This window comes from Bos indicus x Bos taurus, unplaced genomic scaffold (assembly GCF_003369695.1).
Source record: "Bos indicus x Bos taurus breed Angus x Brahman F1 hybrid unplaced genomic scaffold, Bos_hybrid_MaternalHap_v2.0 tig00000870_arrow_arrow_obj, whole genome shotgun sequence".
In the NCBI taxonomy this organism is placed as follows: domain Eukaryota; kingdom Metazoa; phylum Chordata; class Mammalia; order Artiodactyla; family Bovidae; genus Bos; species Bos indicus x Bos taurus.
The window spans coordinates 1-27,898 of NW_020867311.1; the positions used below are offsets into that span (position 1 = coordinate 1).

The 27,898-nt window shown below is 50.9% G+C and overlaps 1 protein-coding gene across 1 annotated transcript in view; it reads right to left on the reverse strand.

Annotated features, from left to right (window-relative positions):
* Positions 1-866: 866 nt before the first annotated feature.
* LOC113888674 (sodium channel protein type 5 subunit alpha-like) overlaps positions 867-27,898 on the reverse strand; it is a gene marked incomplete at its 3' end in the record, with an annotated part of 43,635 nt that continues 16,603 nt past the window's right edge. Inside the window, 8 exon segments of the mRNA XM_027535708.1 lie at positions 867-1,021; positions 1,884-2,004; positions 6,386-6,555; positions 6,558-6,825; positions 11,941-12,297; positions 13,600-13,773; positions 21,253-21,491; positions 22,434-22,566. Of these exon segments, the coding sequence (XP_027391509.1) occupies positions 867-1,021; positions 1,884-2,004; positions 6,386-6,555; positions 6,558-6,825; positions 11,941-12,297; positions 13,600-13,773; positions 21,253-21,491; positions 22,434-22,566 (1,617 nt within the window).

Here is a 27,898-nt window from a genome sequence, read left to right on the forward strand (position 1 = left end):
TTTTCCGTAGTCCAGCTCCATCTGCTTCCTCTAAGGAGTCTTCCTGATTGTTCTAGTTCCCCCTGACCTTCCATCACTCTGAATCACCTACTCCATTCTTGTTCTCCTCTCTCTGGAGCTGATCTCTGACTATCTCAAACCTGCTGAATCTAGTTTCCCCAACTAGACTAGGAGTCCTGAGGCCAGAGCCGGGGTCCTCTTCCTCCTGTTGCCCCTCCACGCATCACAGGACCAGTAGATACAAGGAGAGCTTAGTAAAGATCTATTGAACAATGGAAAGATCAAGACAAGGACTTAGAATCTGACTCTCTGGGCTCAAATGCCACATCTGCTGCTTGTGAATGGTGGGGCTTTGGACAAGTTACTTAATGTTTCAACAAAGGGTTGCTATGGGGGATTAAATGTGATAATGTGTGAACTACATAGCTTGGCCTCTAGCCCTAGAAGACATGGAAGGAGTGGAGCTAATCAGTGTACGATAGCCTGCATTAACTGCACTGAACCAGTCTGATGGCATGTCTGATGCTTGTGCAGGTGGGTATGTCACCAGGGCTTAGGTGTAGGTGGTGGTGACCTGAGATTATGCTAGCTGTACACTGGGATCTGGGAAAATCACTTCCCTTTGTGGAACAAGGAGGCCTGGACAGATGACCTCTGCCATGATCCCTTTCTGCTCTGACCTCTGTATGTGCTGTGGGTGTTGACAGTTTGTGAGTTGGTCCTCATCTGGGGCCCTGGGGGGTTTCATTTTCAGCAGAGGGCTCTGCCCCAGTTTCTAACCTGGCTTTCCAGCTGGAGATGTCCTTTCTCTGCCTACCCCTTCTACTTCATGCCCCTCTGCCCACCCTCTACCCCCAGGAGGGTACCAGTGCGCCACTGCTGAGCAGGATCATGAAGATGATGAACGTCTCGAACCAGCTGTGCTCCACGATGCGGTAGCAGGTCTTGCGCAGCCTCCACCAGACCTTCCCGTGGGCCTGTGTGGTGTCCACGGTGCAGCAGGGACAGCGGCGGACACAGCCTGTGGGGGAGGGAGAGGGCTCAGACCCAGCCCGGCACCTGCGAACGCCCACATCTGATAGCAGGAAGTTGGACACTTGAAAGGATGACTGAAAGTGGTTACAATGATGGATAATGAACTGGGCCACGTTGGGGGCGGGGCCACGGTGGGGGGTGACGACCATGGGACCTGCCCTCAGGAGGCTGCAGGCGGCAGGTACTCCATGCAGAGGGTGGATGGACTAGGCTACCAGTAAGTAGATGAAGGGCCTGGCAGGTCTGGGCCGGGCTCCAGCTTGTCCCGTGCTCACCCAGGCAACTCATCCCCTGGGGGAATGTTCCAGAATCCCCTGGGGTGCTCGGTCCCTGGACTTTCTCCATGTTTGCAGTTTCTGAGCCTTGGGAAGGGCAGACTTCTCACTGACAGTCCTAAAGGGTGTGCCACATGGAAGACAAACCCTCATTTTATCCCCGGCTGCCCTCCAAATATACCATGGATTCATAAAAGCTCCAGATGCTGTCACCAACATGGCCACATGTCACACCCACCTTGAATGTTTACAGAGGGCCTGCTACGTGCCAAGCACTGTGCCACAGCCTGAGGGGATGAGGGAATTAGACCAGTCCCTGCTGCTATGGGGGCCCCCAGTCATACCACCACGCCACAAACGCAGCCGACCCACATCGGTCCAGCCAAACACATCTGAAGGCACACCTGCCGTAACTCACGTAAACGGGCAGGTGGGGAGGCCCCCAGGGTCTTGAGGAATAGGGAAAGAATAACAGGTATCCGGGTCAGAGCGGGATGTGATACAGCAGCTGTGGGTCCTCCTGCCCCTCTGCGCAGGGCTGAGGCTGGGCCGTAGTGCCAGCCGGGGCTGTACCTTCAGTGAAGCAGTCCTCTGGATCTTTGACATCCTCTCCGAGGTCAGGGATCTGCTCCAGGAGGTCAGCAGTGTTGGTCATATCTGCCGTGCTCCCCTCAGAGTAACTGTCTTCGGGAAGCTGCAGGCAGGATTGTAAGGTGGGGAGGGTGAGCGCATGAGTGTGGGCTCTGTAGCAGCCTCCAGCCTGGGGCTCCCACAGTGGAGGTGCCTAGGCCATCCCCTCCACAGCACACCTGGGGGAATCTGAGCCCAGTGGGGTGGGAACCTGCCACAAAGGTCATTGAGGCTGGGCCTTAGGGCCCCTGGATCTGTGATTCTGGGCTGCTGGTGTCTAGAGCAGGGGTGCAGGGGTGGGACAAGGGTTCTGGGAAAACCCCAGGAATGGGGAAGGCATCCAGGTGGAAGTGAAACAGGCATGAGGAGCAACAGGGACACACACTGGGATGTGGACACAGTGGCAGCCAGCACACACGCAGGAAACAGGCAGGCCACGCCCAGAACAGTCAGTGCCAGGGTCAGAGGCACACACAGGCACCGGGTCAGACATGCAAAGAGCAGGCCAGGGACCCCAGCCCACATTTCTCACTCAGTTCATACGGGTGCCGGTGTGAGGCATACAGCCTAGAGCAAGAAGGTGCCGGAACCTTCCCTGCCTGGTCACGCGGGCTTCTGTGGCCCTGATCCCGCATAACCTGATGACGACAGGTATGTACCACTGCCCTAGGAGCACCTGTGTGTGTCACATGTGGGCACCTGTACAGGTGTGCTGTAGTTCTGCCCAGTTCCCCTCTTTGGGCCAGTGCACCTGTCTCCAGCTGCTGCGAATACTGTTTAGCCGACCCTGTCTCCAGAAAAGTGTCTTTAGCCAGGGACCTGCCATCCTTGGAAATAGCTTGGGGGTTACAAACCCAGGTCCAGGGTGGCTGACACCCAGTGACTGACTGATATGGAAGAGACCCGGCTGAGGCTGGAGTCCAGCCAGCATAACATCTGGAGCTGCTTCTTTTGCCTTAGTCCTGCTTTTCTCACTTCCTTATGGGTCTCTCCTGAGGGCACCTTCTCAATGAATCATTTGCACAGGAAGCCGGGCTCTGGCTCTGCCTCTGGGAATCCACCTTAATGACAAGTATGGCAGGGAAGAGGGTTCTGGGGAGGAGGGCAGCCTTCATTTGCTTCAGATCACATCTACAACACCCAGCTCAGTCGTCCACCTCACGCTGCTCAGGCTCCGCTCCTCTGGGGAGAGCTGGTTTGAGTTCTTGGGCAGCCTTGGCTCTCAAAGCTGCCTTCGTTTCTCTTCCTTCCCACAACCCAGTCCACTGCTGTCTCAAAGTCCTCTTTAACCTTGAGACTGGCCGTAAGGAGTAACTGGATCCTGGTGAAAATGTAGAGAGTGCCCCTGCGTGCAGGGTGGCTTCTGTGGCTCTGAGGGTCGCGTCCTCACTCCAGCTTCGTTGTACGGTGCTGAGCTGGGAAAGTCACAGTTGAGGGACTTTGTGTGCCTTTTCTTTTCAGACACTAGAGCTTTCACGTGTGACAAGTTCTCAGGATTTCCCGGGCAAGTGAGATGAGGGGTCCTTCTCCTAGGAAAGTCCCAGCCCACCTGGCTGTCTCCTCATTTCCACTGGGACTTGATCTGAAGAGGTGATGAAGGTACCAGACTTGCTCAAAGGTCAGCATTCCAGTACAGGAGCCCCCTCTGTCCATGACCTTCTGTCCCTCCCGTGTCTTCCTGTTCCCCCCGCCTTGGTGTGTCAGACTGTCCAGGAGGACAAGTGTGATATGTACAGTCAGGGCAATGATTCCATTAGGCCCTTGTACTCCCAAACTGGCCATGAAAACAAAGCTTCCCATGGGCCCATCCCATGAAAGGAACGAGACAAAGGAGAAATGTTGTCTTGGAGCAAGTCACAGCTGCCGGACTGAGGCTGAGGTCAGGCTGCAGGACAAGGGCCCTGGGCATGGTCTCTGAGCACATGACCTCCACCTTCCTGGGTGCTTGGCAGAGCAGGGGTGGCGTGTAGCCAGTAGCGCCACAGTCCAGTTAGCTCAGGGGCTGCAAACCCAAATGCTTACGGGGCCAGGCAGGTGATGGAATGAAGGCAGGCAGGTGAGATCTGGCCAATCGCAGCATTCTGGCCAGTCAAGGAGGCGGTTACATTCTTCAGCAGGGAGGCTCTTCTTCCAATGATTTTTTTCAAGAGAAGCCAGAATGCAGACTTTTTACAGAAAAGCCTCTGGATTTTAAATGTTGGTCATTGTTATTTTGTTGTTCAGTAGGTCAGTTGTGTCTGACTCTTTGTGACCCCATGGACTGCAGCACGCCAGGCTTCCCTGTCCTTCACCATCTCCTGGAGCTTGCTCAAACTCATATCCATTGAGTCAGTGATGCCATCCAACCATCTCATCCTCTGTCATCCCCTTCTCCTGCCTTCAATCTTTCCCAGCATCAGGGTCTTTTCCAATGAGTCGGCTCTTCGTATCAGGTGGCCAAAGTATTGGTAATGAGCTCAAATTAAAACTCTTTTGTGTCCAGAACAAATTCCCCTGACAGGCCTTGTATTCGCCGCCTCAGCTTCCGTCCAGGTGAGAAGTGGCTAGTGGCTCGAGTGTTGAGAGCCTGTGCTCAGAGCTCCCCCAGTCCCCCAGGATGGGCTGACTCACAGGACAGACTTTTGCCAACAGGACCAAAGCACAGGAACCCAGTGAGGAAGGGGTGAACACGCAGGGGTTTGGGGTTAGTCCTGTGGCGTGCTCCTGGGGGGCTGCTTCCTAATTTCCGAATGGCTCTGGGCCCCAAGCCATCCCTCCCCTGTCTGGGGCCACTCCGCAAACAGGTCTCCCACACTGGCTGTGACAGCGGCTGTGGCTCCCACCAGAAGGTTGGTGTCTGGGGGCCTCTCACGGCCTCCAGCCCCAGCGCAGTGCCCCATTGGCTTCGGGGACAAAGGTGTGCGTTACCTCACTGCACCCTGGGGCGGGGGCCTCTGCTCGCCGCTGCTGCCGCAAGTCTGCCTGAACCTCACTGGCCTCGGCCCCAGAGGAGGTGGTCTCCGACACCTGGCTCCAGACCCTCGGCTCTGGGAGGGCCTCTGGGCTGCCGGACGCCGGCTGGGATTCCTGCTGAAAAGACCCCCCCCAGCTTATGAGCTACCCAGCCAGTGTTTCTAGGATCCTGGCTCTGCTTCACTACTCTCTTCATGAGGCATCATCTCCCTGAAGACCCCTCCCTCAGGCATTCATTCTAAGGCTGACGAAAGCTCCTGAGAGGACCAGGCAAAGGGCCTAAAGCTAAACAAAGCCCCTGGCCTGGCTGGCACAAATCTCCCCTCCTCTCACTTCTTGAAGGGTGTCAGTGCGCCATGATGCCCAGCTCCCAGGTGCTGGCAGCTCCACTTAGGAAGGACAGGCTTTCCCAGGAGTTCCCATGGCAGCTCAGCTTGCTTACACACACACCACACACACACACAACACACCACACACACACACACGTCTCAGGGCCAACAGGCTCAAGAGAAGGAGAAGAGGAAAAGCAGGGACAGCCGGAATCCCACTCCTGTGCTGGAAGCATCCTGGAACTAATTCTAAGCCGCAGTTCTGGCAACACCAACCCTTCCCCTCCCCCAACTGACTCTGTGGCTGTCCTGCCGCCTGCCTGAAAGGGCAGGAGCTGGCCTCAGGGACCACAGGAAGGCAGGAGTTTGTGGAATCAAGCCTGGAGCCACAGATCAAATTCCGTGCAGGGGAGCAGCTGCTCTTCTCAGCCAGACCCACCCAGTGCAGGCCCCAGGGAGGTGGCCAGCGTGGGCCCAACAAAACTGAGACCCAGTCCTCACTGTCTGACCAAGGACCTTGGGACAAGCCACCTGAGCTGGGCTCAGGCCGTGAGAACACTGAGGGAGCCGGGGTGGGGGTGGGGTGTACAGTCCTTTTTGTTCAGACTCCAGTCCTAAGTGTTAAAAATAACAGGTTGGGAGATAAGATAGTGCTGTCTCTGACACCTGCCATCTTAGGGATGCTTATTTTTAAACCTTAGAATGAGCTCTGGGCCTCGGGGGAGGGGAAGGGGCAGTGGCGGGTCAGGAGGCCGCTCTCCCCCCACTCACCAAGACATTCCGCCTTGTTAGTCTTGGAGGGATAAGGTCAGGGTTGGGTCTGGGAGCCAGGCTTCCTGGCTCTGTCCTAGACCTGTGAGGAACTCCTAGCAAGTCTGTCTCTCTTGTCGTGCCTCGGTTTCCCTCTCTGAACAACTGGCTGCCTGTGTCCAGCCAGGGGATGAATGATAGACAGCGGTCCCTTGAAGATGCCCTCCTGGGCTGGGCTGGGGAGAGAGGGTTGACGGCTGGCCTCAGCATGCCTCCAAGAGGCTGGTTCTGGGCGGGTGGCCTGTGTTCCCCCTCCAGGCCAATCCCTACTGGGGCAACTGCTCCAAGTCAAGCTGGGTCCCCTGGACAGGAGGTGGTGCTCATGCACACGAGGGCCAGGGTTTGGGGGCTCACCTGCTTGCTGGACTCTTCCTCTGTGCTTAGGCTGTTCTCCTCATCCTCCTCGGGGTCATCCGTGTCTGACTCGGCCACGGCGATGGGCACACACACAGGCTCGGCATCCCCAGGTGCGCCCTGACCTGGCCGCTGGCCTTCCTCAAACCGCGTCTCCTTGCGGGCTGGGGCGCCTTCTCGCTCTCTGGTTGGGGTGGGGGGCTGGAGGTGGCGATACAGCCCGGCAGCTGGCCCTGGGAGGCGAGGGCCGCGGGCTTCTGAGGCGGCCGCTGCAGGAGCACGCAGCAGAAGTCCCAGGTGGTCCGCTTGATGAAGCGCAGGCCTCGCTGGATGCGGGCCAGAGCCAGCTGGAGGTTGTTCATCTCCCCATCCTCGTCGGGAGCTGTGAGGTTGTCTGCGCTGAAGGAGCTGAGCAGTAAAGCCAGGAAGAGGTTCAGGACCTGTGGAGACAACGCCAAGCCCTGGGCGCTCAGGACGGAGAACACTTGAGGAGGGTCAGAAGCAAAGAGTGCAAGGCTTGGACCGTGGGGCCTCATTCTAAGCTCTCACTCCCTTCAATATAAAGAGTTTAGCTCTAAAAGGAAAGGCAAGCTCTCATCCTGAGGTAGGAGATACACAGGCCCCGGACTGAGCAGCTGCAGCTGGTCTCCTGCTGATGCTTCGAGATGGGAGACCAGCGGGAGCGCTGGGTCCTGATTGAATGTGTTCTCATGGGTTTCCTGGGCCAACACGTGTGCAGAGAAGGCCCTCAATCTAAGGGGAGGACAAAAAGAGTGAGAATAGGCCAGCTAGAGTCCATCTTTGCTGAGAGATGCATGTCCACACTAGGAACAGATATGGAGATGACTGGCTAGAAAAAAACAACAATGGAAAACTGCCCGATTTAAGCAACCTAAACTGCTCCCTCCTAACTTGCCTGTCTGCTCTTCCACATGTACTTTGCTTCTAATAAACGCTTTTATCTTTTTCACAGTCTTGGTCTCTTTGCTGAATCCTTTCTTCAAAGAAGAACCGAGGTCCTTCTTCCAGCTTTTCACCACCAGAATCAACCCCTCCTCCCAAGGGTTCAGATAGTCTGAATTGAGGGCGTGCAACACCAATGGGTGTTGGTGCACATTCTATGGGAGAACCGTGGGTTCCTCTGATGTCAAAGCCTGCAGATATTGCCATGCTGTCTTGGGAGTAATGGGGGGCCCTGTAGGCACGGCGAAGGCTTCCCTAGTGGCTCAGCAGTAAAGAACCCGCCTGCGGTACAGGAGACAGGGGTTTGATCTATGGGTTGGGAATATCCCGAAGAGGAGGGCATTGCAACCCACTCCAGTATTCTTGCGTGGAAAATCCCATGGACAGAGGAGCCTGGCGGGCTACAGTCCATGGGGTCGCAAAGAGTCAGACACGACTGAAGCAACTTAGCATGTACACATGCAGTCATGGTGAGCACAGGACTGCTCCCTGGGAAGTGGGATCCAAGCTGGGAGTACCAGGGAAAAGACAGCCTCCCACCCAGAAGCAACCCAGAGCATCCATTCATTGGCCCACCCATCCATCGCTCATCTGCTGTTGGGGACCTCCTGGGAAGGGGCCTGTGCGTCTGTTGGTGAAGGAGGGACAGTGATGTGCCTCTAAGTTCCCCACTGAAGCTAGTTCCCCACTCAAACATCTGGGGGCTCCTGCTGTGCAGCACACTCCACCGGTGTCCCCAGATGTTACTATGCTCCCCAGGTGAAGGACATGGGAACTGAGCATGGAAGAGGGCGATGGCAGGAGAAGAGGCCAGGTGGCAGCTCTGGGGACTGACTGCAGGGTCAAGCCACTGAGAGGGGGTTGCTGTGTCCAGGTGCTGGAGGGTGCTTGGGTGGGTGCTTGTAATACTAGACAGCTGGGATGGAGTAGAGAGACCTGGGGCTGGTGCCAGGGGCCAGCCTTGGCTCCAGTGCCCATATGCTGCAGGGAGTCAGGGGAGGGGCTGAGGTCTCAGAGGGGCCAGAAGACACAGACTTACTATTACGGATTTGAGACCCCTAAGGAGGGGTTGCAAAATCCTCCTGTCTTTGGATGGTTCTTGACTACTGCTTGTTGCTAAGTGAAGTGAAGCGAAGTCACTCAGTCGTGTCCGACTCTTTGCGACCCCATGGACTGTAGCCTACCAGGCTCCTCTGTCCATGGACTGTAGCCTACCAGGCTCCTCTGTCCATGGGATTTTCCAGGCAATAGTCCTGGAGTGGACTGCCATTTCTTCTCCAGGGGATCTTCCCAACCCAGGGATAGAACCCGGGTCTCCCACATTGTAGACAGACGCTTTACCATCTGAGCCACCAGGGAAGTCCATTAGCTTGTTGCTAAACCATCCTGCAAGTCTGAAGCTTTAGTTTTGGTTAAAAAAGCGAACTTCTGTTGAGTGACAAGGGACTGGGCTTGGGTCTTGGGGAGGGTAACTGAAGATGGCAGCAGGCTTGCTCCACACAGGGGGCAGACTGGCTCCTGGGCACCACCAGGCCGATGGGCTAGAGAAGCAACCTCCCCCACCTTGGGCTTGTTCTTTCCCCACAGCCACTCCCAGAAGGGAGTCCAGTCAGATGGGGGCCTCTACATCAGGGTGTTGTGTGAAGGTGGACACCCAATCTGAATCTTTCCTGCCCTGGCTTCTTACAAGCCCCTGAGACACGTCTGTCAGCAAGCTGGGAAGGAGAATTCTGACGAAGGCAGTGGGCAGGATTGGCGTGCCGGGCCTCAGAAACCTGCCTTTGGTTTCGGAAGTAACACTCATTCATGTGGACAGTATGGAAAGGTTAAGAAGTGGGCTCTCCTGTCCTATATCCACAGAGAGATGATCGCTTGTGACACCTGGCAGCCTTTTTTTTTTTTTAATGCCGTCACTGGAGGGGTGAGGCATGTGATGGGATTCAGAGCTGCTGTCTACACTGATCCCTGGCCAGGCCCCTGGCCTCTGTCCACACTGGCCTGGGCCTGACCTGCCTCTGTTCCTGGTAGCCCACCCTGGATACGCCCACCACAGCCCTTGCTCACGCCTGGCTTAACATCTGATCACCAGGCATCCAGGGCCAGGCTGGGGGTGGGGCAGGGGGTGCCTGGGCAGCCCCTTCTGCCCACAGAGTGTGCCAGGGCCTTCCTTGCCGCCGGCTTCGGAAGTTCGGCGGCTTCCGGTGCTTTCCCCGTCAATCACACGCTGCTGCTCCCTGGCCCCTGCCTGATCATCACTTCCCATTTCAATGGCAATCTTGCTTCCACCCACGCCCGGCAGCGGCCCAATTCCTGAGGCGGCCAGGGAGGGGTCTGCGTGGGCTGCGTTTGCTTCCCTCCTCCAGCAGCCTCTAATCTTCTCATCCCCAGGCAGATCCGCTTGGAAATCGCAGGCTGCGTGTGCGTGAGAGCAGCTCAGCCTGGCCCTGGGCTAAGAGCTCTGTGCACTCACATCCTCCTTGGAACACACAAGAGTCTGCTGGGCCGGGGGCTGAGTGAGGGGCACCCCGAGTGGCCGCGGCGTGTTTGAAGGGATGGGAGGGGGTTGCGGGGCCAGCCAAAGAAAGAGCTGGACTCCATGGGCACTGAGCACCCTGCTTCCTCTCTGAGCTCCATCCTTGGAGACCAAGGGAGATGGACCTCAACTCAGACTGAGCCCACCCTGGCCTGCTTAGGGCATGTGGGAGGAGAAAGCAGCAGGTCTGAGACGCCCTTAGGAATCTGCAGCCCATGGTACTCACATCACCCAAAACCTCCCTGTGTGCTGTGGAGCCTGCAGTGCCCACACCAGAGGCAGCGGGAGCCAGACCCTGCAGCTGTGACGGTGGGACGTGTGTGGGCCCCTGTACACCCAGGAAGAAGGCTGCATGTCCACAGCGGACACTGACTTCTCCCTGAACCACTGACCCTCTCAACCTTGCTTCTTCCAAAGCCTCCATCTCTGGCATTTAGATTTTGATCTCTCTCAACTCCAAAAATTTCCCACGTTGTAAAGACACAAGGCAAGATGCACTCGCTCTGGGACAGACAGGTGACCAAGAGGGCAAAGACCTGGCTCCTTCTGACGGGGCAGCAGGGCCTCTCACCACAGCGACCCAGGGTGACATGCAGGGCTCCCTCAGGCCCCACCTCCTGGACCAGCACCTGCCTGCACCTGTGCTTTGCTTAACCTGCTTCTTCCCTCTCTAGCAGCGCTTGTCCATCAGGTCAGCAGCAAGTCCCCTCTACCAGAAAGGCCTCCTTGATTTCCCTAGCTGAAAGGGATCAGTACCCATGGTCTCCCCCTTAATGGCTCTGATCATTCTGACCAGCTTCATTCAGGCCTGTTTGAACTCTCCACCTGCTCACTCTCTCAAGGTAGCGAGGAAAGTCAGGGCCACATTCACCTCTGTATACCCAACAGCATCTGGCACAATATTTTGCATGTACCAGGGGCTCAGCAAATGTTTGTTAAGCTGAATTGAATCAGGTGATAAATCAGACAGTGAACAGCTAATAAAGTAATGAGTAGCTGAGCAAATAATTAATTAATGGATATAAACTGAACACATAAAGAATAAATAGGTAAATAGATGGGTAAATGAATGAATGAGCAAATAAAGAGTGATGTGGATGAATGGATAGCTTAATGAGTGATAACTGGCTGGATAAATGAGTAGATGGATGGGATTGACGAATGAATGAATAGATGAGTGGACTGATAGATGGACGCAGAGCTGGATGAATGAGCAGAGGGATAGATGAGTGACTGGACAGATGAGTGATGGATGAGTGAATGGATGGATTCGTGGGTGAGTGAGTGGATGTGTAGATAGATGGACAAATGGATGGATGAACAGGTGCACGTGTGTGTGGATAAATGGGGATTGATAGATGGATAGTTGATGGATAGATGAATGGATGGGTAAGAGAATGAGTAGATGGGGTTGATGGGTGGATGGCTGGGTGAGGGGATAGATAAATGGATAGGCAGATTGGTAACTTAATAGATTGATAGAGACAGACGTAGACAGATGGACGGGTGGGTTATTGATGAGTGGATAGATAGCTGGATAGGTAGAGTAGATGGATGAGTAGAGAGATGAAAAGAATGAATGGGTAATAGATACATGAATGGATGGGTAAATGGGTGAATGAATGAATATTGCTGTTGTTGTTTAGTTGCTAAGTCATGTCTGTCTTTTGTGACCACATGGGCTATAGCCCACCAGGCTCTCTGTCCATAGAATTTCCCAGGCAAGTATACTGGAGTGGGTTGCCATTTCCTTCTCCAGGGGATCCTTCCTACCCAGGGATCGATTGTGTGTCTCCTGCATTAGCAGGCAGATTCTTTACCACTGAGCCACCAAGGAAGCCCATGAATGAATGAATAGGTGGAAGGATGGGTAAACGAGTGAATGGATGGATGAGATTGATGGGTGGATGGGTGAGTTGATAGATGACTGATGGAGGGAGTAGATGGATGGAAGGAAGGGTAAGTGAATGGACAGATGGATGACTGGGTGGATGGGTAGCTAGGCAGATGAATGGATGGGTAGGTGAGAGAGTATGAGAGAGGCCTCTGGCCAACTTACCACGAGGTTACCAATGACCATAACAAGCAGGAAGACCAGCAGGCATAGTGACTGCCCAGACACCTCCATGCAGTCCCACATGGTCTCGATCCACTCTCCACAGAGGATGCGGAAGATGATGAGGAAGGCATGGAAGAAGTCCATCATGTGCCAGCGGGGCAGGAGGCCCGAGTCACTGATACGGTGCCTCTGCTCTGAGTAGTTCTTGCCAAAGAGCTGCATGCCCACCACAGCGAAGATGAACACAATGATGGCCAGCACCAACGTCAGGTTGCCTAGCGCGCCCACTGAGTTCCCAATGATCTTGATGAGTGTGTTCAGGGTGGGCCAGGACTTGGCCAGCTTGAAGACCCGAAGCTAGGGAGGGAGGGGTCCTTGTGAAGGCCTCTGGCTCCCACTGCCCATGGACACCCTCACGCCCCTAGCTCCTGCCTGAAAACCCAGGGCTCCCTTGGAGGTCACCAACACCTGTTTCTCCCCTTTTTCCAAGAGCACACATTACTGTTTCTCTCCAGAGCCTGAGGGTAGTTTTCACTGCACTCTGATCTGGGAGTCAGGCCGACAGCTCCAGACTCCTCTCCCCAACCACCCCTTCTAATTGTCCCTGCATCAGCCTGTTACTCACCTTGGTCTCACTTCTAGGAACCACCCAGTAGATTCCCCCATCATGGAATGTCCCTTTTCCAGACCTTTCCTCATCAGGGGTCCTTCCAGGCAGGCTCAAACCATCCCAGACTTGCCCAGTCAACTCTATACTTCCCTCCTCTCAGTCATCATAGAGAAAGGTAGCCAGTGCCTAGCATTTATTGAACACCTACTGTGTCAGGCCTTATGCTTGGATCAGCTAATTAGGAACTCCAAATAACTACATGAGGGTGGCACTGTTATTACCTTATTTGACAGATGAAGAGGCCTGGAGTAACTTGTCTAAATCCCTTGGATCTTGGCAGTGCAGTTGGGATTAGAATCCACAGCCTGGGCTTTCTCTTTTGCCCCAACCATTCTGCTTTCCTAGCCCAAGTTGAAGCCACCTCCTCCAGAAAGCCTTCCCTGACCTACTTCAGGCCCCATGCCTGGACCTCTGAGACAGTGTGAATGAACTCAGAGAATGGTCCACAGACTCATGGCTATGACATTATCTGAGACCTGCTAAATCCACATTGGAACTTTAGCAAGATTGCCAGGCAATTTGTCTGCACAGTAAAGTTTCAAAAATGCAGATTCTAAAACCAGCAGGTAGAGCCCCAGGTGAGCTGTCAGGAGACTTGGCTCCACCTGTTACCTGCCATGTGGCTTTGGAAAACTGTTTCACCTCTTTCAGACCTAGTCTCCTCATGTGTAGGATGGGAATGCAGTAACACTAGCTCCTCTCCTGAGATACTGTGAGGACTAAACGGGGCATGCTGAACCATAAAGGGCTTTGCAAATTATCAGGATGGATACTACCCCAAATGCCTCTCTGGAGGGAGGGATAGCTCCCCTGCCCACCTCTGTGTCCCCCACATTACCCATACTAGCCTAGGCTGTACCTAGCGAATGGCTTCTGGGTGAAGGTATGAAAGATCAGAGCAGGGGTGACTGAGTGATGGCCTCAGAGAGGGCATGCCTCAGTGGTCCCAGGCCCCCACCCACCCACCCCTGCCAGGCCCAGCCGGGTACCAGGCGGAAGGAGCGAAGCACCGACAGATTGCCCATGCGGGACAGGCCCAGCTCCATGAGGCTGAGGATGACGATGATGCTGTCGAAGATGTTCCAGCCCTGCTGGAAGTAGTAGTAGGGGTCCAAGGCAATGATCTTGAAGGTCATCTCTGCTGTGAATATTCCTGTGAAGACCTGGGAAGGAGTGGGAATGAGGAGTTCCCAACATTTAGGCTGGAAAGAGCCTCTGGCAGCAGGGTCTCCCTACCTCCTGACTCTTGCTCCGGGAGGGTCCCCCTCCAGGGCTGCCAGCTCTGACTGTGCCCAGAATCCCAGTGGGTGCTTGCTCGGCCCTGGCCCACTTCCTTGGGGACACCTCCAACCCGATAACTCCAGCCAACTCTGCTGTTTCCCAGACATGACCCACCAGCCTGGGCTTCAAAAACAACCGAGCCCACTGACGGCTAAAGACTGATGGCTCTGGGAGGCACCTGGGATCAGGGGAGGCTGGGGTGGACCTCGACACCACCCAGCTTCAGACTTGTTCAAGCCCATGTTGCCACAGGAAATTTTCCCTGCTTCACACACACCAAATTCACACATTTCCACAAACACTCATGCTTCCACGGCTCAGCACCTTCGCCCATGCTGTTCCCACTTCCTCCCTGTCCATGTGATGACTTTTCTCAATGTAACAACAATCAGCCACCATTTCTTGAGGCTTGACTATGTGCCTAGAGCTGGGCTAGAATGCTTAGAATAAGTCATTTATTTTAACCTGCCTAACAACCCGGCAAGAAAAGTAGCATTAAGCCCATTTTACAGGTAAGGAAATTGAGGCACTGAGAAGTTAAGTAATATGCTTGGAGTCAAGTAGCTCATAAATTTGAGAACCAGGAGAAGAACATTATGGCAATGTTTTTAATAGGGACAAAAGAATGCCCATCACAAGGAAATGGTTAAACTATTTATGGCTCATCTGTACAGTAGAATATCCCACAACTATTTTTCTTACAGGGAAAAAAAAAAACCAAAAACGATGCTGTCGGAGAAGGAAATGGCAACCCACTCCAGTGTTCTTGCCTGGAGAATCCCAGGGACGGTGAGCGTGGTGGGCTGATGTCTATGGGGCTGCACAGAGTCGACACGACTGAAGCGACTTAGCAGCAGCAGCAGCAGGTGTTTAATTAGTATGAAAGGACAGTCACAAGGTGTTATGTTTCAAAAGTAAGTTTATAATGTGTACAGTATGATCCCATTATAGACACAAGCCAAGGTTAGAGAGTTTTGTTGTTGTTCAGTCACTCAGTAGTGTCTGATTCTTTGCAACCCCATGAATGCAGCACGCCAGGCTTCCCTGTCCTTCACCATCTCCCAGACTTTGCTCAAACTCATGTCCATTGAATCAGTGATGCCATCCCACCATCTCATTCTCTGTCATCTGCTTCTCTTCCTGCTTTCAATCTTTCCCAGCATCAGGGTCTTTTCCAGTGAGTCGGCTCTTCATACCAGGTGGCCAAAGTATTGGAGCTTCTGCTTCAGCATCAGTTCTTCTAATGAATATTCAGGGTTGATTTCCTTTAGAGTTGACTGGTTGGATCTCCTTGCTGTCCAAGGGTCTCTCAAGAGTCTTCTCCAGCACCACAGTTTGAAGGCCTCAATTCTTCAGCTCTCAGTCTTTTTTATTGTCCAGCTCTCACATCCTTACATGACTATTGGAAAAACCATAGCTTTGACTAGACAGACCTTTGCAGGCAAAATCTTCCCACTTCCTCGGAAGCCACTATTAGGGCTCAGGGCTCTGTGAACCATCTGCTGGGAGTCAGGGGAGGTGGGTGCCCACACTCACAGCCGGTCTGTCAGATCCCAGTGAGCTTGTAAAACACGAAGAGCTGTTTGTATCTGAAGCCCCTACTGGGGCTGGATATCTCAGCAGTCATAATAAATGAGGCCTCTCACCTCATTAATAATAATAATATAAAACTTATAAATTATATATATATAATTATATATATTAAATATATATTTTTATATATTATATATATAATTATATATATTAAATATATATATTAAATTATATATAATTATAAAAATAATAATAATAACCACCCTATCACCCACTTGACATCCTTGAACTCTAACTCTTATAAACAGCCTATGGAGTTATTATTCTCCCCATTTTACATATGAGGACACTCAAGGCTCAGAGAGATGGAGAAACTGGCCCAAGATTCCCCCAAGGCAGACCCGGCTCTGGAACCCAGGTCTGGCTGCTGTTCTCTGCACATCTTAAACTATCCAGCTTTGCTCTCATGCCCTTACAATGCCAGTGATGATCCCTGGTCCAATTCATTTCTTATTATAAATTTCTGGAAGCGGAATTGCACAGTCAACAAGCACTTTCAGAGATTCTGACACCTGGGTGCTAAATGATCCTCAGAGATAGGTTTTAAGCAATTCCATGAACCACGTGGGAAAACTGTTTTCCCCATAAAGATGCTAATTCCTGTCTCACTCACCTCTCCAGTCCAACAGGACAAAGGCCGTTTTTTATTGTTGTTTTGTTGGACATTTCTTCAATGTTTTAAATTTCTCCTTTTGTAAAGTTGCCTCTTCATATCCTTTACTTATTTTCCTGTTAGGGTGTTTGCCTTTTTTGGGGTGTTGTTCATAAATAAATGTACTTTATGCCTTGCAATAAACGCACTGTATACATTGCGATTTTCTTATAATATTGGTGCAAATACAGAAAAACAGACTAGAGCTACAGAATTAAGAACTCAGAAATAGGAAACGCATATTTGGAGACTTGATAAATAACAGAGATGGAATTTTAAATCAGGAAGAAAAGGACAGACCATTCAGTAAACAATGCTGAGAAGAATGGTTACCTCTATGGAGGAAAACGAGTTTAGACTCCTACCCCACACTATATTCATTAATTAGTTGCAGGGAAATGGATTCAATACCCAAATACAATAAACATTTAAACCTTCTAGAATAAAAATGGGGGGAAATATTTAAAATTTGGAGGTTGGGAAGGCTTTCTCTAACACCACCGAAAGTTTGTACCATGAAAGAAAAGATTGCTAAATTTACATACATTAAAATTTATATCTGTATAGTAAGTGATACGGTGAACAAAGTGAAATCACTACCACAAACTGGAAATTGAAGTTAGGAAAAGTATCTAACTGGAAAGACATGGAATCCAGAATATATACTGAACGCTTACACATCTGTACGGAGAAGAGGGACAACTCAGCGGCAAAAACACAACCACAAGAATGGATGGCGGAGATGACAGAAGAGGACCTTCGGATGGTTATAAACAAACGACACACAGAGAATGCAAATTAAATCAACACCGAGTTACTATTTCTCACCCATAAGAGAATCAAAAATAAACTTCTCTGTGTTGGCAACGACATGAAACAGTGGGAACTCACACTCTGTAAGAGCGTGGATTTGGTGCAGCCCTTTCAGGGAACAGTTGTACAGTATCTGGGAAGTCACAGCTGTGCATACCCCAAGCTGTAACAATGTCAGATATGTATAGTCTTAAGAAAGTCTCCTTGTCTGCGCAAGGAGGCACGTCCAAGGAAGCTCTCTTCGCTGCATCGTTAGTCACGGGAAGGGCTTCCCTGGTGGCTCAGATGGTAAAGCTAAGAAGCCTTGTAGGCTACAGTCCATGGGGTCGCAAAGAGTCGGACACGACCGAGTGACTGCACCTCACTTCTAGAGGAACATAGCCAAATACCTAACCGAGTCTTGCAGGTACCTATTTGGGCTTCCCTGGTGGCTCAGATGGTAAAGTGTCTGCCTGCAATGCGGGAGACTCGGGTTCAGTCCCTGGGTTGGGAAGATCCCCTGGAGAAGGAAATGGCAATCCACTCCACAGAACTACATTGACTCCAAGGTAATTGCTATCATGCATGTTTCTAAGTATTTTTGCCTGGTTTTAAGGTTTATATAAAGGGGCCATGCCCTATGTATTCTTTTTTTTTTGCAAGTTCCTTTTATTCTTCACATCATGTTTATGAGATTTATCCATATTGAAAGATATATATGCATTCCTTCTAATTGTGCATAGTGTTTCACCGCATGGAAATACCACAACATATTTTATACACGGGAGGGTAAGCTCTGGCTTCCCCAGGAGCTCAGCGATAAAGAATCCGCCGGCAATGTGGGAGACGCGGGTTTGAAACCTCGGTCGGGAAGACCCCCTGGAGGAGGGCACGGCAACCCACTCCAGTATTCTTGCCTGGAGAATCCCCATAGACAGAGGAGCCTGGCAGGCTACAGTCCATAGGGTCGCAGAAGAGTCGGACACGACTGAAGCAGCTTAGCATGCACACACACAGGGTAAGCTCCTCACCTAATTCCTTAATTTGTCTTGACAGACTTTACTTTTCCATATGAATTACAGGACTGCCTTGTCAAATCCCATGGGTAAAAAGTATGTTAGGATTTTTATCAGAATTACACCAAGCATCTAGGTGTAATTTGATCAGAACTGATATTTCTACAATATTCAGACTTTCATCCATGAAAATGGCATATTGCTGCACTAAATTAACTGTTTTTCAATGCTTTTATAATTTTTCATATCAAATTTATAATCTTCTGCTACATTTATTCCTATATTCCTCAGTTTTTATTGCTATTGTGTTAACTTATAAATTCCTCTCTCCAAATGATCACTCATGGTGCCCTGGAGCAGAATTAATTTTAATATATTGAGCCTGTACCTACCAGCATTGCTGAACTCTCTTACTAGTTCTAATATTCCTTCTGTAGATTTTCTTGGATTATTTCTCTAGACAACAACATAATCTAGAAAATAACATTGGATCTGTTTTCCTTCATTCTTCCTTCTTTTTCTTCTCTTACTACACTGATAAGGGCTCCAGTATAACTTGGACTGGAAGCAGGCAGACGGAAACAAAGCTCGAGCTGTGGCGCAGCTGTGTAAGCCACTAGCAAAGAGCACGGGCTCTAGAAACAAAAGGCTTGGATTTAATCTTGGGTCTTTCACTTCCTGGCTGTGTGACCACTCTGCCTGTTACCTTATCAGTAAAATGTTGTTTTTGTTTAATCGCTGCGTCGTGTCCGATTCTTTTGCGACCCCATGGACTGTATCCTGCCAGGCCCTCTGTCCATGGGATTTCCCAGGCAAGAATACTGGAGTGGGGCACCATTTTCTTCTCCAGGGGATCTTCCTGACCCAGGGATTGAATCCATGTGTCCTGCATTGGCAGGCGGCTTCTTTACCACTGAGCCACTTGGGAAGCCCCAACAGTAAAATAGGGGTAATAATAATAGCATTTCCCTTACTGGTTGTTATAAAAAATTAGGTGTTCAACAAGTGTTAACTATGCTTATTAGAGTCTCTTTGTGTGTTAATTTTTTAAGCAGGTTCCAGGAACAGTCAGGTATAAATTCGAACTCCAAATCTGTATAAAGCCAAATTCACAGACACAAGCTCCAAGGCTCACTTTTTTTCAGCCCCTCTCTCCAGCCCTGACTGAGACTGACAACCTTCCTTCTTTATCATTTCCCAGGGCCAGCGTGTGATTTTTTTTTAGTTCACCACTGTATTGAATGTAGGGTCATATTCCTATGGGGCTACTCGGTTCCAAACCCTACTTGCACTGCCCCAAACACAAGTCTTGTCTCTGCATGATCACTGAAATCCAAGCCCCCCAAATTACTCGATCAGCACCCATCCCACCCTCTAAAGCAACTACAGAACGATTTCCCACATTTACTGCTACGGTTTTTAAGTCCCTCTTTGTTTTCGGCACTTGGGGATTTTTGTTTTGTTTCCTTCTCATGAACTTTGCTATGTGTGTCAAAGAATATTTGCTATATTTTGCCATAATTTGCTATAATTTTGCTATATTTTTAATTGTTTTGGAGTTGGAGACATCTCAGGTTTTCTTCTCCACAGTATTGCTAAAAGCAGGTATTTCATTTGCCTTTTACCTTTGTTTATATAATGGGCTAGTTAAATCTGTCAATCTTCTCCTTTATGGAATTTGTCTTCAGCGACATGCTTAGAAAGGCTCTTTTCACACCAAGGTTATTTACCCATGCGTATTTTTGTGGTTTTGTTTCTTTACATTGAATATTTAAACCATCTAGAATATTAATATTAACTGCAAGACAATTAAAATATTACATACTAACAATAAAGCTATCCAAACAGGAAAGAAGAGCTGTAATCCAACGACATGACCTAGTACTAATAATCTAACCACAAGTTTAACACAATCACAATTCAATCACATCTTAGTGGTCCAGGGAAGCCACCTGTGCTCTTCATCACCTTGACGAATGGCTCCGTCCAACCCAATGGTCACATTCCATTAAAATTGCATTCAGCTGAAACCCTACATAACCACCACTTGGAGACCGACCAACACAAGACCAGCACAATAGTGCAACGAGACTCCTACAGACTGAGAGCTAGCTTTTCCTTCTGTTTGTATACAGAAGGAAAGAAAAGTAGAACCACAGCAAAACAGACTCACATTTGTGAAAAAATGTCAACAGACCCTGTAGAGAATTACCTAGAGCTCTGGATATGGAAAGTAATAAGGGAAAACGATCCTCACACTCCACAGTGTAGGAGACCTGCCCGCCCGTGGGGGCCACTGTGGAGCTGGGACTGAGACAGACTGGGCTGGGTCTGCAAGAGGAGACGGCTTGGACTGAATGAGCCCTCTGCCCACTCAACCTCAGCAATGACCCCAGGAGCTCCTTCCAGAAGCCAGTGGGCTCTCTGCAGCTCTGCCCTGGGATCTGCTGCAGAAGGACCAGCAGGACCCTGTCCCCTGGGGTCAGGAGACAAGAGCCACACGCCAGCCCAGTATGTCACCTCTCTGGCCTCAGTTTTCCATGTTTACGGTGAAGAGCTAGGACTTGATTTGGTGTCAAGAGAAAAAAATCAGAATTAGAACTGACACATTCTGACTTCCAGGGATAGTCTCTTCAACAACAACAACAAAGATAATAACCACAGCTATCATTTGAGTGCTTATTGTTTATCAAACTCTGAGCCAAGCACATTACACACATTATCTTATTCAATCCTCATTAGCTTCCTGAGTTTGATATTGTCATACTAATTTTACATTTATTACATTCAGCAAATACTTACTGTACCAATTACTGAGACTTAGTAATTTGCTGGAGGTCATATAGTAAGACTGAGTCAGAATTCAAATCTGTCTCTGTCTGATTTAGTCACTCACTCATTCACCCAGTCATCCATCCATCCATCTCTGTGTCCTTCCCTTCCTCCTTTCTCTCCATCCCACCATCCATCCATCCTTTCCCTAAGAGAACTGCCTCTTTTTGGCATATTCTCCTCCTCCATTACTGCCACGCCCCATGTCCCCACACATCAGGATCCCCTCAACTCACTTTTGTTTTCTAGCCTTTGGGCATCTTTATCCCTAACTCTCTTTCCCAAATACATCGCCCAGCTCCTTGAAAGCTGATCCTGAGGCTCCTACCAGAACGTCTTCCATAAAGATGCCTATCTTCAGAAGACCCTTTTGTGCTCTGAGTCCCTCCTCCCTCACCCACGAGGGCTGTGCCAGCTGGCCAAGAGCCCTTCACACCACAATGCCCATTTGAGAATTAGCTGCCAGCGGCACTTACCAGGTTTCCAACCTGCAGCATCTCCTCAAATTCGGTCGTCATGTTGTAGTGCTCCAGTGCCATGAAGAGCGTGTTAAGCACGATGCACATGGTGATGGTGAGGTCAGCAAATGGGTCCATGACCATGAACTTCACTTTCTGCTTAATGGACATCCACAGCGGGCAGCACTCCCAGATCAGGTAGTGCTGGGCAAAACGGATCCAGCACGGTGGACACCTGCGCTGAGACTCCTCCAGCTCTGGGGGCAGGGAGTGGGGAGAGCCAGTGAGCTGGCTTGTTTCTGTTGACTGTGTCACATAACTTTCCAGAAAAGCTGTATGACGTTCTCAGCAGATGACAGGGCTGCTGCATAACAGGGGGACAGAAAGCAGGCCAGGGAAGGCTAAGGGGAAGAGGGGCCTGTGTCCTGACTTCTTACTCTTGGAGTGTGGGAAAAGAGGGCCACAGGGACAGAAAGCCAGCATGGGTATGGGGAAAATGGGGACAAGACAGATGAGGACAGGTGTGGGCTCTCTGGAAACAACACTCCCACATAGATGTGGGGCCCCTCGGGGGAGGACAGGCAGAGACAACATCTGAGATGGGCAAGTGCAGATATAAGGACACTCAGGACCCAAGAGGTAGGAACAGATGTGGATATCTGGGACATGTCAGGAGAGACGTGGGGGTGGGGGTGGTGCCTGGGACAGGAGTCATATGGGACAGGAGGGAACAAATCAGGGGGCTGGTACCAAGCTCAGGATGAATGAGATGTGGCGTTGCCTAAAGTGGGACTAGCTGAGACAGATGTGGGATGCTTGGACTAGCCTCGGCTAGATGGGGAATGATGGGGAATAGGCTAGAACAGGCCTGCTTGGGGTGGGATGGCCCCAGCAGACCTGGGGATACTTGGCAGAGGACAGGATGAGGCCAGTGATCACCTGGGATGGGGCAGGGCGGCTGCAAGGACATTTGGAAGAAACACAGGCATGACTCCTGAGGATGTCCAGGACAAAACAAGCTGGCACAGATGAAAAGACACTCAGGACAGGCGACAGAGACTGAAAAGTCTGGGACAGCTGTGGGGATGTCCAAGGCAGGCTCAGCAGCTAGGGCGAGCCTGGCTCCGGTCTGGATAATGGCTCAGACCAGAAGCGGGGGGTTGGGGAGGGCGGTGTTTGGATGACGCCAGGGTGCTGACCTTCCAGGGCACTGGTGAGGACGCTCACTGCACTGAGGGCTCGCTGCCGCTCTCCTGGCTCCTCGAAGCCGTCTACACACGGAGCCTGGGGCGTCAGCGTCTGGGGCCTGCCCGGCTCCTCCGATGGTGTGGTCTGGGTGTAACCGAGAGATCTGCATCAGCCTGGGGATGGACAGGGGTCCACCTGGACCTGGGGCAGGTGCCCCAGACTCAGGCTGGGGAGGTCCCAGGGGGCCACCATAGGGGTCTTGACGTGACACCGGGCTCTGCTCCCAGCTCCCTCCCAGTTAACACTTCCCCTCTCGCCAATCGTTATCCCCTTTGTTTTCTTTTCCTGCACATCTCTCATTAGTGGTGATTCTTGGGTGGGAAACGACATGTACTGAGTTCTTTAACCAGATGCTCTCATATACATTAGTACATGTGAAAATGATCTGGGAGTCTTAATTGATCCCAACCTCCCTTGAGGCATGAGCATACAGAAGCTGAAAAAAAAAATATGTACCATGCTCTAAAGTGACATTAATAGAAGCATAAAGCACAATGCTTTGACATAGCTGGTCGGAGCTTTTGTGGAGGTAACTTAGCTGTATCTACTAAGAAAATTTTCAGTTGGCTCTGAGTTCCTTGCCTAATAATTGAACTTCATAAATAATTATACACGTGCAATCAAAAATATGCAACGCTGCTCACTGCAGCACTGTCCCTAATACCATAAAGACAAAACAACTGATCAATAGGAAGAATGTTAAAATCAGTTATGGATACAATCCAACTCTGGACTCTGACACAGGCAGTAAGGAGAGCAAGGCTGTTGCATGAGTGTTCCCATGGGAGCACTTCCAGGACCGTTTGATGAGAAAACAGGAAAAAGATCTGGAAGATAACACACTAAATTGTTAAAGTGGCTGTATCCGGGGAGTGGGACTGTGTGGGGAGGGCAGGGCCTTTGACTTCTGCACAGTTAGATTTGTTTTCAACAAGCTTGCACCAATTTTGTAAGTAAAAGAACCAGGCCTGTGAATGGAGACAGCGTGAGTCCTGATGAAAAGAGGGGCAAAACATACATTCCCTGGGCTTACTCAGAGCCTCCCACAGAACCAAGCGGGGCCCACAGAGGCTTCATGTCGGCATGGCCATAGTCTGTGAGGCCAAGGTGGGGCTGATGAAGGCACTGGGCTCTTCAGCGTGCAAGAGTGAGGCACTATAATCTCTGTGGGTCAGAGGGAAGATGGGGGTCAGGGCCTGGGGTCGGGTAATACATTGATCTGGGCTCAAGTTAAGGTCAGCTTTTGTGATCCGTGGAATTGCCCTAAAGTGTTGCCTAGGGAGGTAGTGAGCTCCCAGTCATGGAAGTCTTCAAGCAGAGGTGCCTGAGAGGGATACATAGCTGGTGGAGCAGTAGTACCCTGGGTCCAGTACATCCACAAATCAGGCCAGCTTAACTCACAAACATGTCTTAAATTTTCCCAACTTCTCTCCTCTACCATCTGTGATAGTTCGGGTTTTCATTCAGCAAATTTTACTCTTTCCTCTCCCACTGTGACTGAAGCAAAAGTCCCTGTCCTGTTGGTGACACGCTTGCTTTTGGCCAAGGGAACGTCAGTGGGCATGCTGTGAACAGAAGCTTTGATTGTCCTTGTGCCATTCACCTTGTGTTCCAGCAATCCTCCAGGAAAAGAGCTTCCCCAAGCAGCTGCCACCCTTTCAGCTCAGGACAAGCACAAGGGGAGCATCCCTGAGCCTAATCTATAGTATGGAGCCAGCCACGTGCAGTCTAAGGCACAGCTGCCTGGCCAAGGTCAACCTAGACCAGGCTAACCATGGTCAGCCTGCAGAGAGGTGAGCGTGAGTTCTCACTTGCTGTTAGCCATTGGCTTTGGGGGTAGTTTGTTTCGCAGCAGTATTGTGGAAATGACTAGTACGCTGTTCTAGGGCATGCTCTCATCATCTCTTTTCCAAAAATACTACAACAGCCTCCTAACTGGCCTCTTCTCTCTCCTCTATTCTCTACACAGCTGAAAAAGATACCTTAAAAAGTAAATCAGTTCCTGATAATCCTTTGAATAACAACTCTCCCCCGTCTTATTCATAGCACATCCAAACTTCTCTTTAGCTTACAAGGCCCTGCACAGTCTAGACCCTAACTGCTCCAACTCATTTTCTATTCCTGGTTCCGCCACACCGAGCCCTGCCCAGCCCTCTCATCCCTTAAACATGTCAAGCTTATTTCCTTCAATGCCTTTACACTTTCCGTTCCCTCTGCCTAAAGCTCTATTCTTCGACATACGTGTGGCTGGCTCCCTAAAATCTTCTACGGGTCAATTTTAATGTTACCTTCACGGGGAGGACTTCCCCGTGTATTCTAACCAATAGCTCCCCATTCCCAGCCCTCCCCCTAGCGACTTTCTATCACATGACCATTATTGGTCCCTAGAAATATTGATCAGTTTACTGTCTTCCTGACTATGATGCCAACTCCACGAGGTCAGAGCTCTTGTCTGTTCTGTCCACATCCTTGGTGCCTTAAACACTGGCTGGCATTCAACACAGAGGGCTGGTCCTGGGTAGATGTTGGATGGATGGATAAACACGTGGCAGCCAGGGGCCTGGGTTAAATTCTAGCTCTGTCCTTGAGATGACTGTGGGGATGGGGGAGGAAGGAAGGAGACGAATCTGTTCAAGGTGCCTCTAACACCCCCTCTGCCTTTGGGGCCAGGCACATATTCAGATATCAAGCAAAGCAAACCTTCACCCTCTGCTCCCAATTAAAGCCAGCTGTCGGTCGGGTCAGCTCTCTCCCTGTTGATGAAGCACCCACTATGTGCCCGACACTGTGCCTTTTTTTCAGACTAGAACTGGGCAGGAGTATCGCCAGGGGCCCGGCAGACACAGGGAAGGCCTCCTCAGGGGACGACAGCCCGCTAATCTCTTTAACTTTTCAAATAACCCCCTTGGCCTGCTAATCCCTTTAAGGTTACAAATGGGCCCCACCGAAGTGAGAATGGGTGAAGTCAGAGTTCCTGGTAATGAAGTGTTTGAACTTGGATTCCTCCCGACATGTGCGGTACAATGAGATGATTTTCTCCCTAATGAGATTAGGAAATTCTATTAGTGCTCCAGCTGCTGACCTGATTCCACAAGGCTGAGGCTCCAGGGCTGGACCTGCGGCCCTGGAAATCTGTGTTCCTGGGAAGTTGGGCACCCCACCCTCCAAGTGATGGCCAGGGGCCTCCCCAGACCCACCCAGAAGCTATGGTCTCCCCCAGTGTGTTCCCAGGACCCTCTCCTTGACTCCCCACTCCAGAGCAGTGTGAGGGCCCCAGGCGCTCGGGGGGTGCTCCTGGAGTTGTCACACCTTCTTGCTCTCTAATAACAATAATAGCTAATAGTAATGATTCCTCGAACATGAGGCAAGTACTGGTCTAAGCACCAGACAGGTTTTAACTCTTTCAGTCCTTGCCACAACTTTTTTTTTTTTTAATGCTCTATGATTCCATTTATATAACATACAAAAAAACAGGCCAAATGAAATTCTGGTGTTAGACGCTGGGATAATGGTTAACTTTGGGTGGGAAGGAGGGAGGAAACTGGGAAGAGGGATGCTGGGGGAGCACCTGAGGTGCTGGCCAAGTTTTTATTTCTGCATCGGATGGTACATGCTTGGCTCACCACAACCTGCTGATGTGGATATTAATTTTATTTCTACTTAACAAGTAACGGGGCTTCCCTCGTAGCTCAGTCGGTAAAGAATCTGCCTGTAATGCAGGACAGCCCGGTTTGATTTTTGGATTGGGAAGATTCCCTGGAGGAGGAAATGGCAACCCACTCCAGTATTATTGCCTGGAGAATACCATGGACAGAGGAGCCTGGCAGGTTATAGTCCATGGGGTCGCAAGAGTCGGATACGACTTGCGACTAAACCATCACCACCAGCAGGTGAGGACACGGAGGCACAGAGAAATTCGTTAACCCGTGCAGAGTCCCACAGCTGCAGCACCTATCTGAGCTGGAGCAACAGTCTCTCTCTCCAGCCTGCCTCCACCTTTCTGCTCAGATTTCCCTGTCTTGTCCCGCTTCCTCAGAAAGTCTGCCCTTCTCCACCTCCTGCCGGCCTCAGGGTCTGAGCCGCACATTTGCCCTTCTCCCGGGTGGGCTGCTCCGAGGCCTTTGTTGGGGGACAGCGGTCAGCAAGGGCACTTGATGACCGGCTGGGCGGTCACCATCCTGTCATGGGATCGGCTGACTGAGTGATCAAAGCTCTGACTAGCTCTAACTATCTGGCACCTCCATCCCTGTCACCTCTCTGACAGTCGGTCCAACACCTCTCCCCTTCACTCCCTGGTTTCCTGCACCCTGCCCTCATGGTGTGTCCTCCCGTATGGGAGGCATGCTTCTGCCTCAGGGCCTTGGCACTTGCTGTTCTTTGGGCCTAGAACATGCTTCCCCCAGATGATGCAAAGACAGTCCGTTACTACGTCGTTACCACCACATCAACACATGTGTGCGTGTCCTGAGTACTTTATGCACATTAGCCCTTCATCCTGACGTCAATCCTGAGGTGGGTGTTTTATTTATTTTTGGCCAAACCGTGCAGCATGAGGACCTTAGTCCCCCCAGCAGGAACCAAACTCATTCCCCCTGCAATGGAAGCCTGCAGTCTTAACCACTGGACCACCAGGGAAGTCCCTGAGGTGGCTGTTTTAAATCCATTTTACAGACAAGAGATCTGAGGCGCAGAGAAATAAAAGAACTTGCTCACAGCCATCCAGCTGGTAAGTGATAAGGCGAGATTCAAATCCAGTTTGTCTCTAGGATCTGAGTGCTAACCTGTCTGCCATAACCCCCTCCACTTGCCTCCATTAAGTTGTTGTTTTAATACCCTGCAGTAAGGAGGTTTCCCTTTCTCTCTTTCCTACTTTTGTTCTTCCATAATACTTAGAGTTTGGGTCAGTATTCCCCGACATTTACCGGTTTGTAAAGCTCTGAAATACTTCAAACTTGATGAGGTTCTTGTTGCCCAGAACCTAGGAAATGTCCCCTTGCCACTCTGGCCCTTCTCCAGACTGCCTAGGGTCCACAGCCCTCCCGGGCCCACCCCGGGCACACACAGGGCCTCCAGAGCACTGGTCTTGCCACTGCAGTGTCTCAGTGCCTGGCTAGTTGCTAAATGTTTAACTCTCATCCCTGTTTATCACCATTATATGCACATACTCGTTCGTTTGTTGTTTAGTCGCTAAGTCATGTCCGACTCTTTCGCGACCCCATGGACTGTAGCCCACCAGGCTCCTCTGTCCATGGAATTGTCCAGGCAAGAACACTGGAGTGGGTTGCCATTTCCTCCTCCAAGGGATCTTCCCGACCCAGGTCTCCTGCTTTGGCAGGCAGATTCTTTACCACTGAGCCATCAGGGAAGCCCTGATATGCATATACATATATATATATTTTTTTTTTTCTTCTTTTTC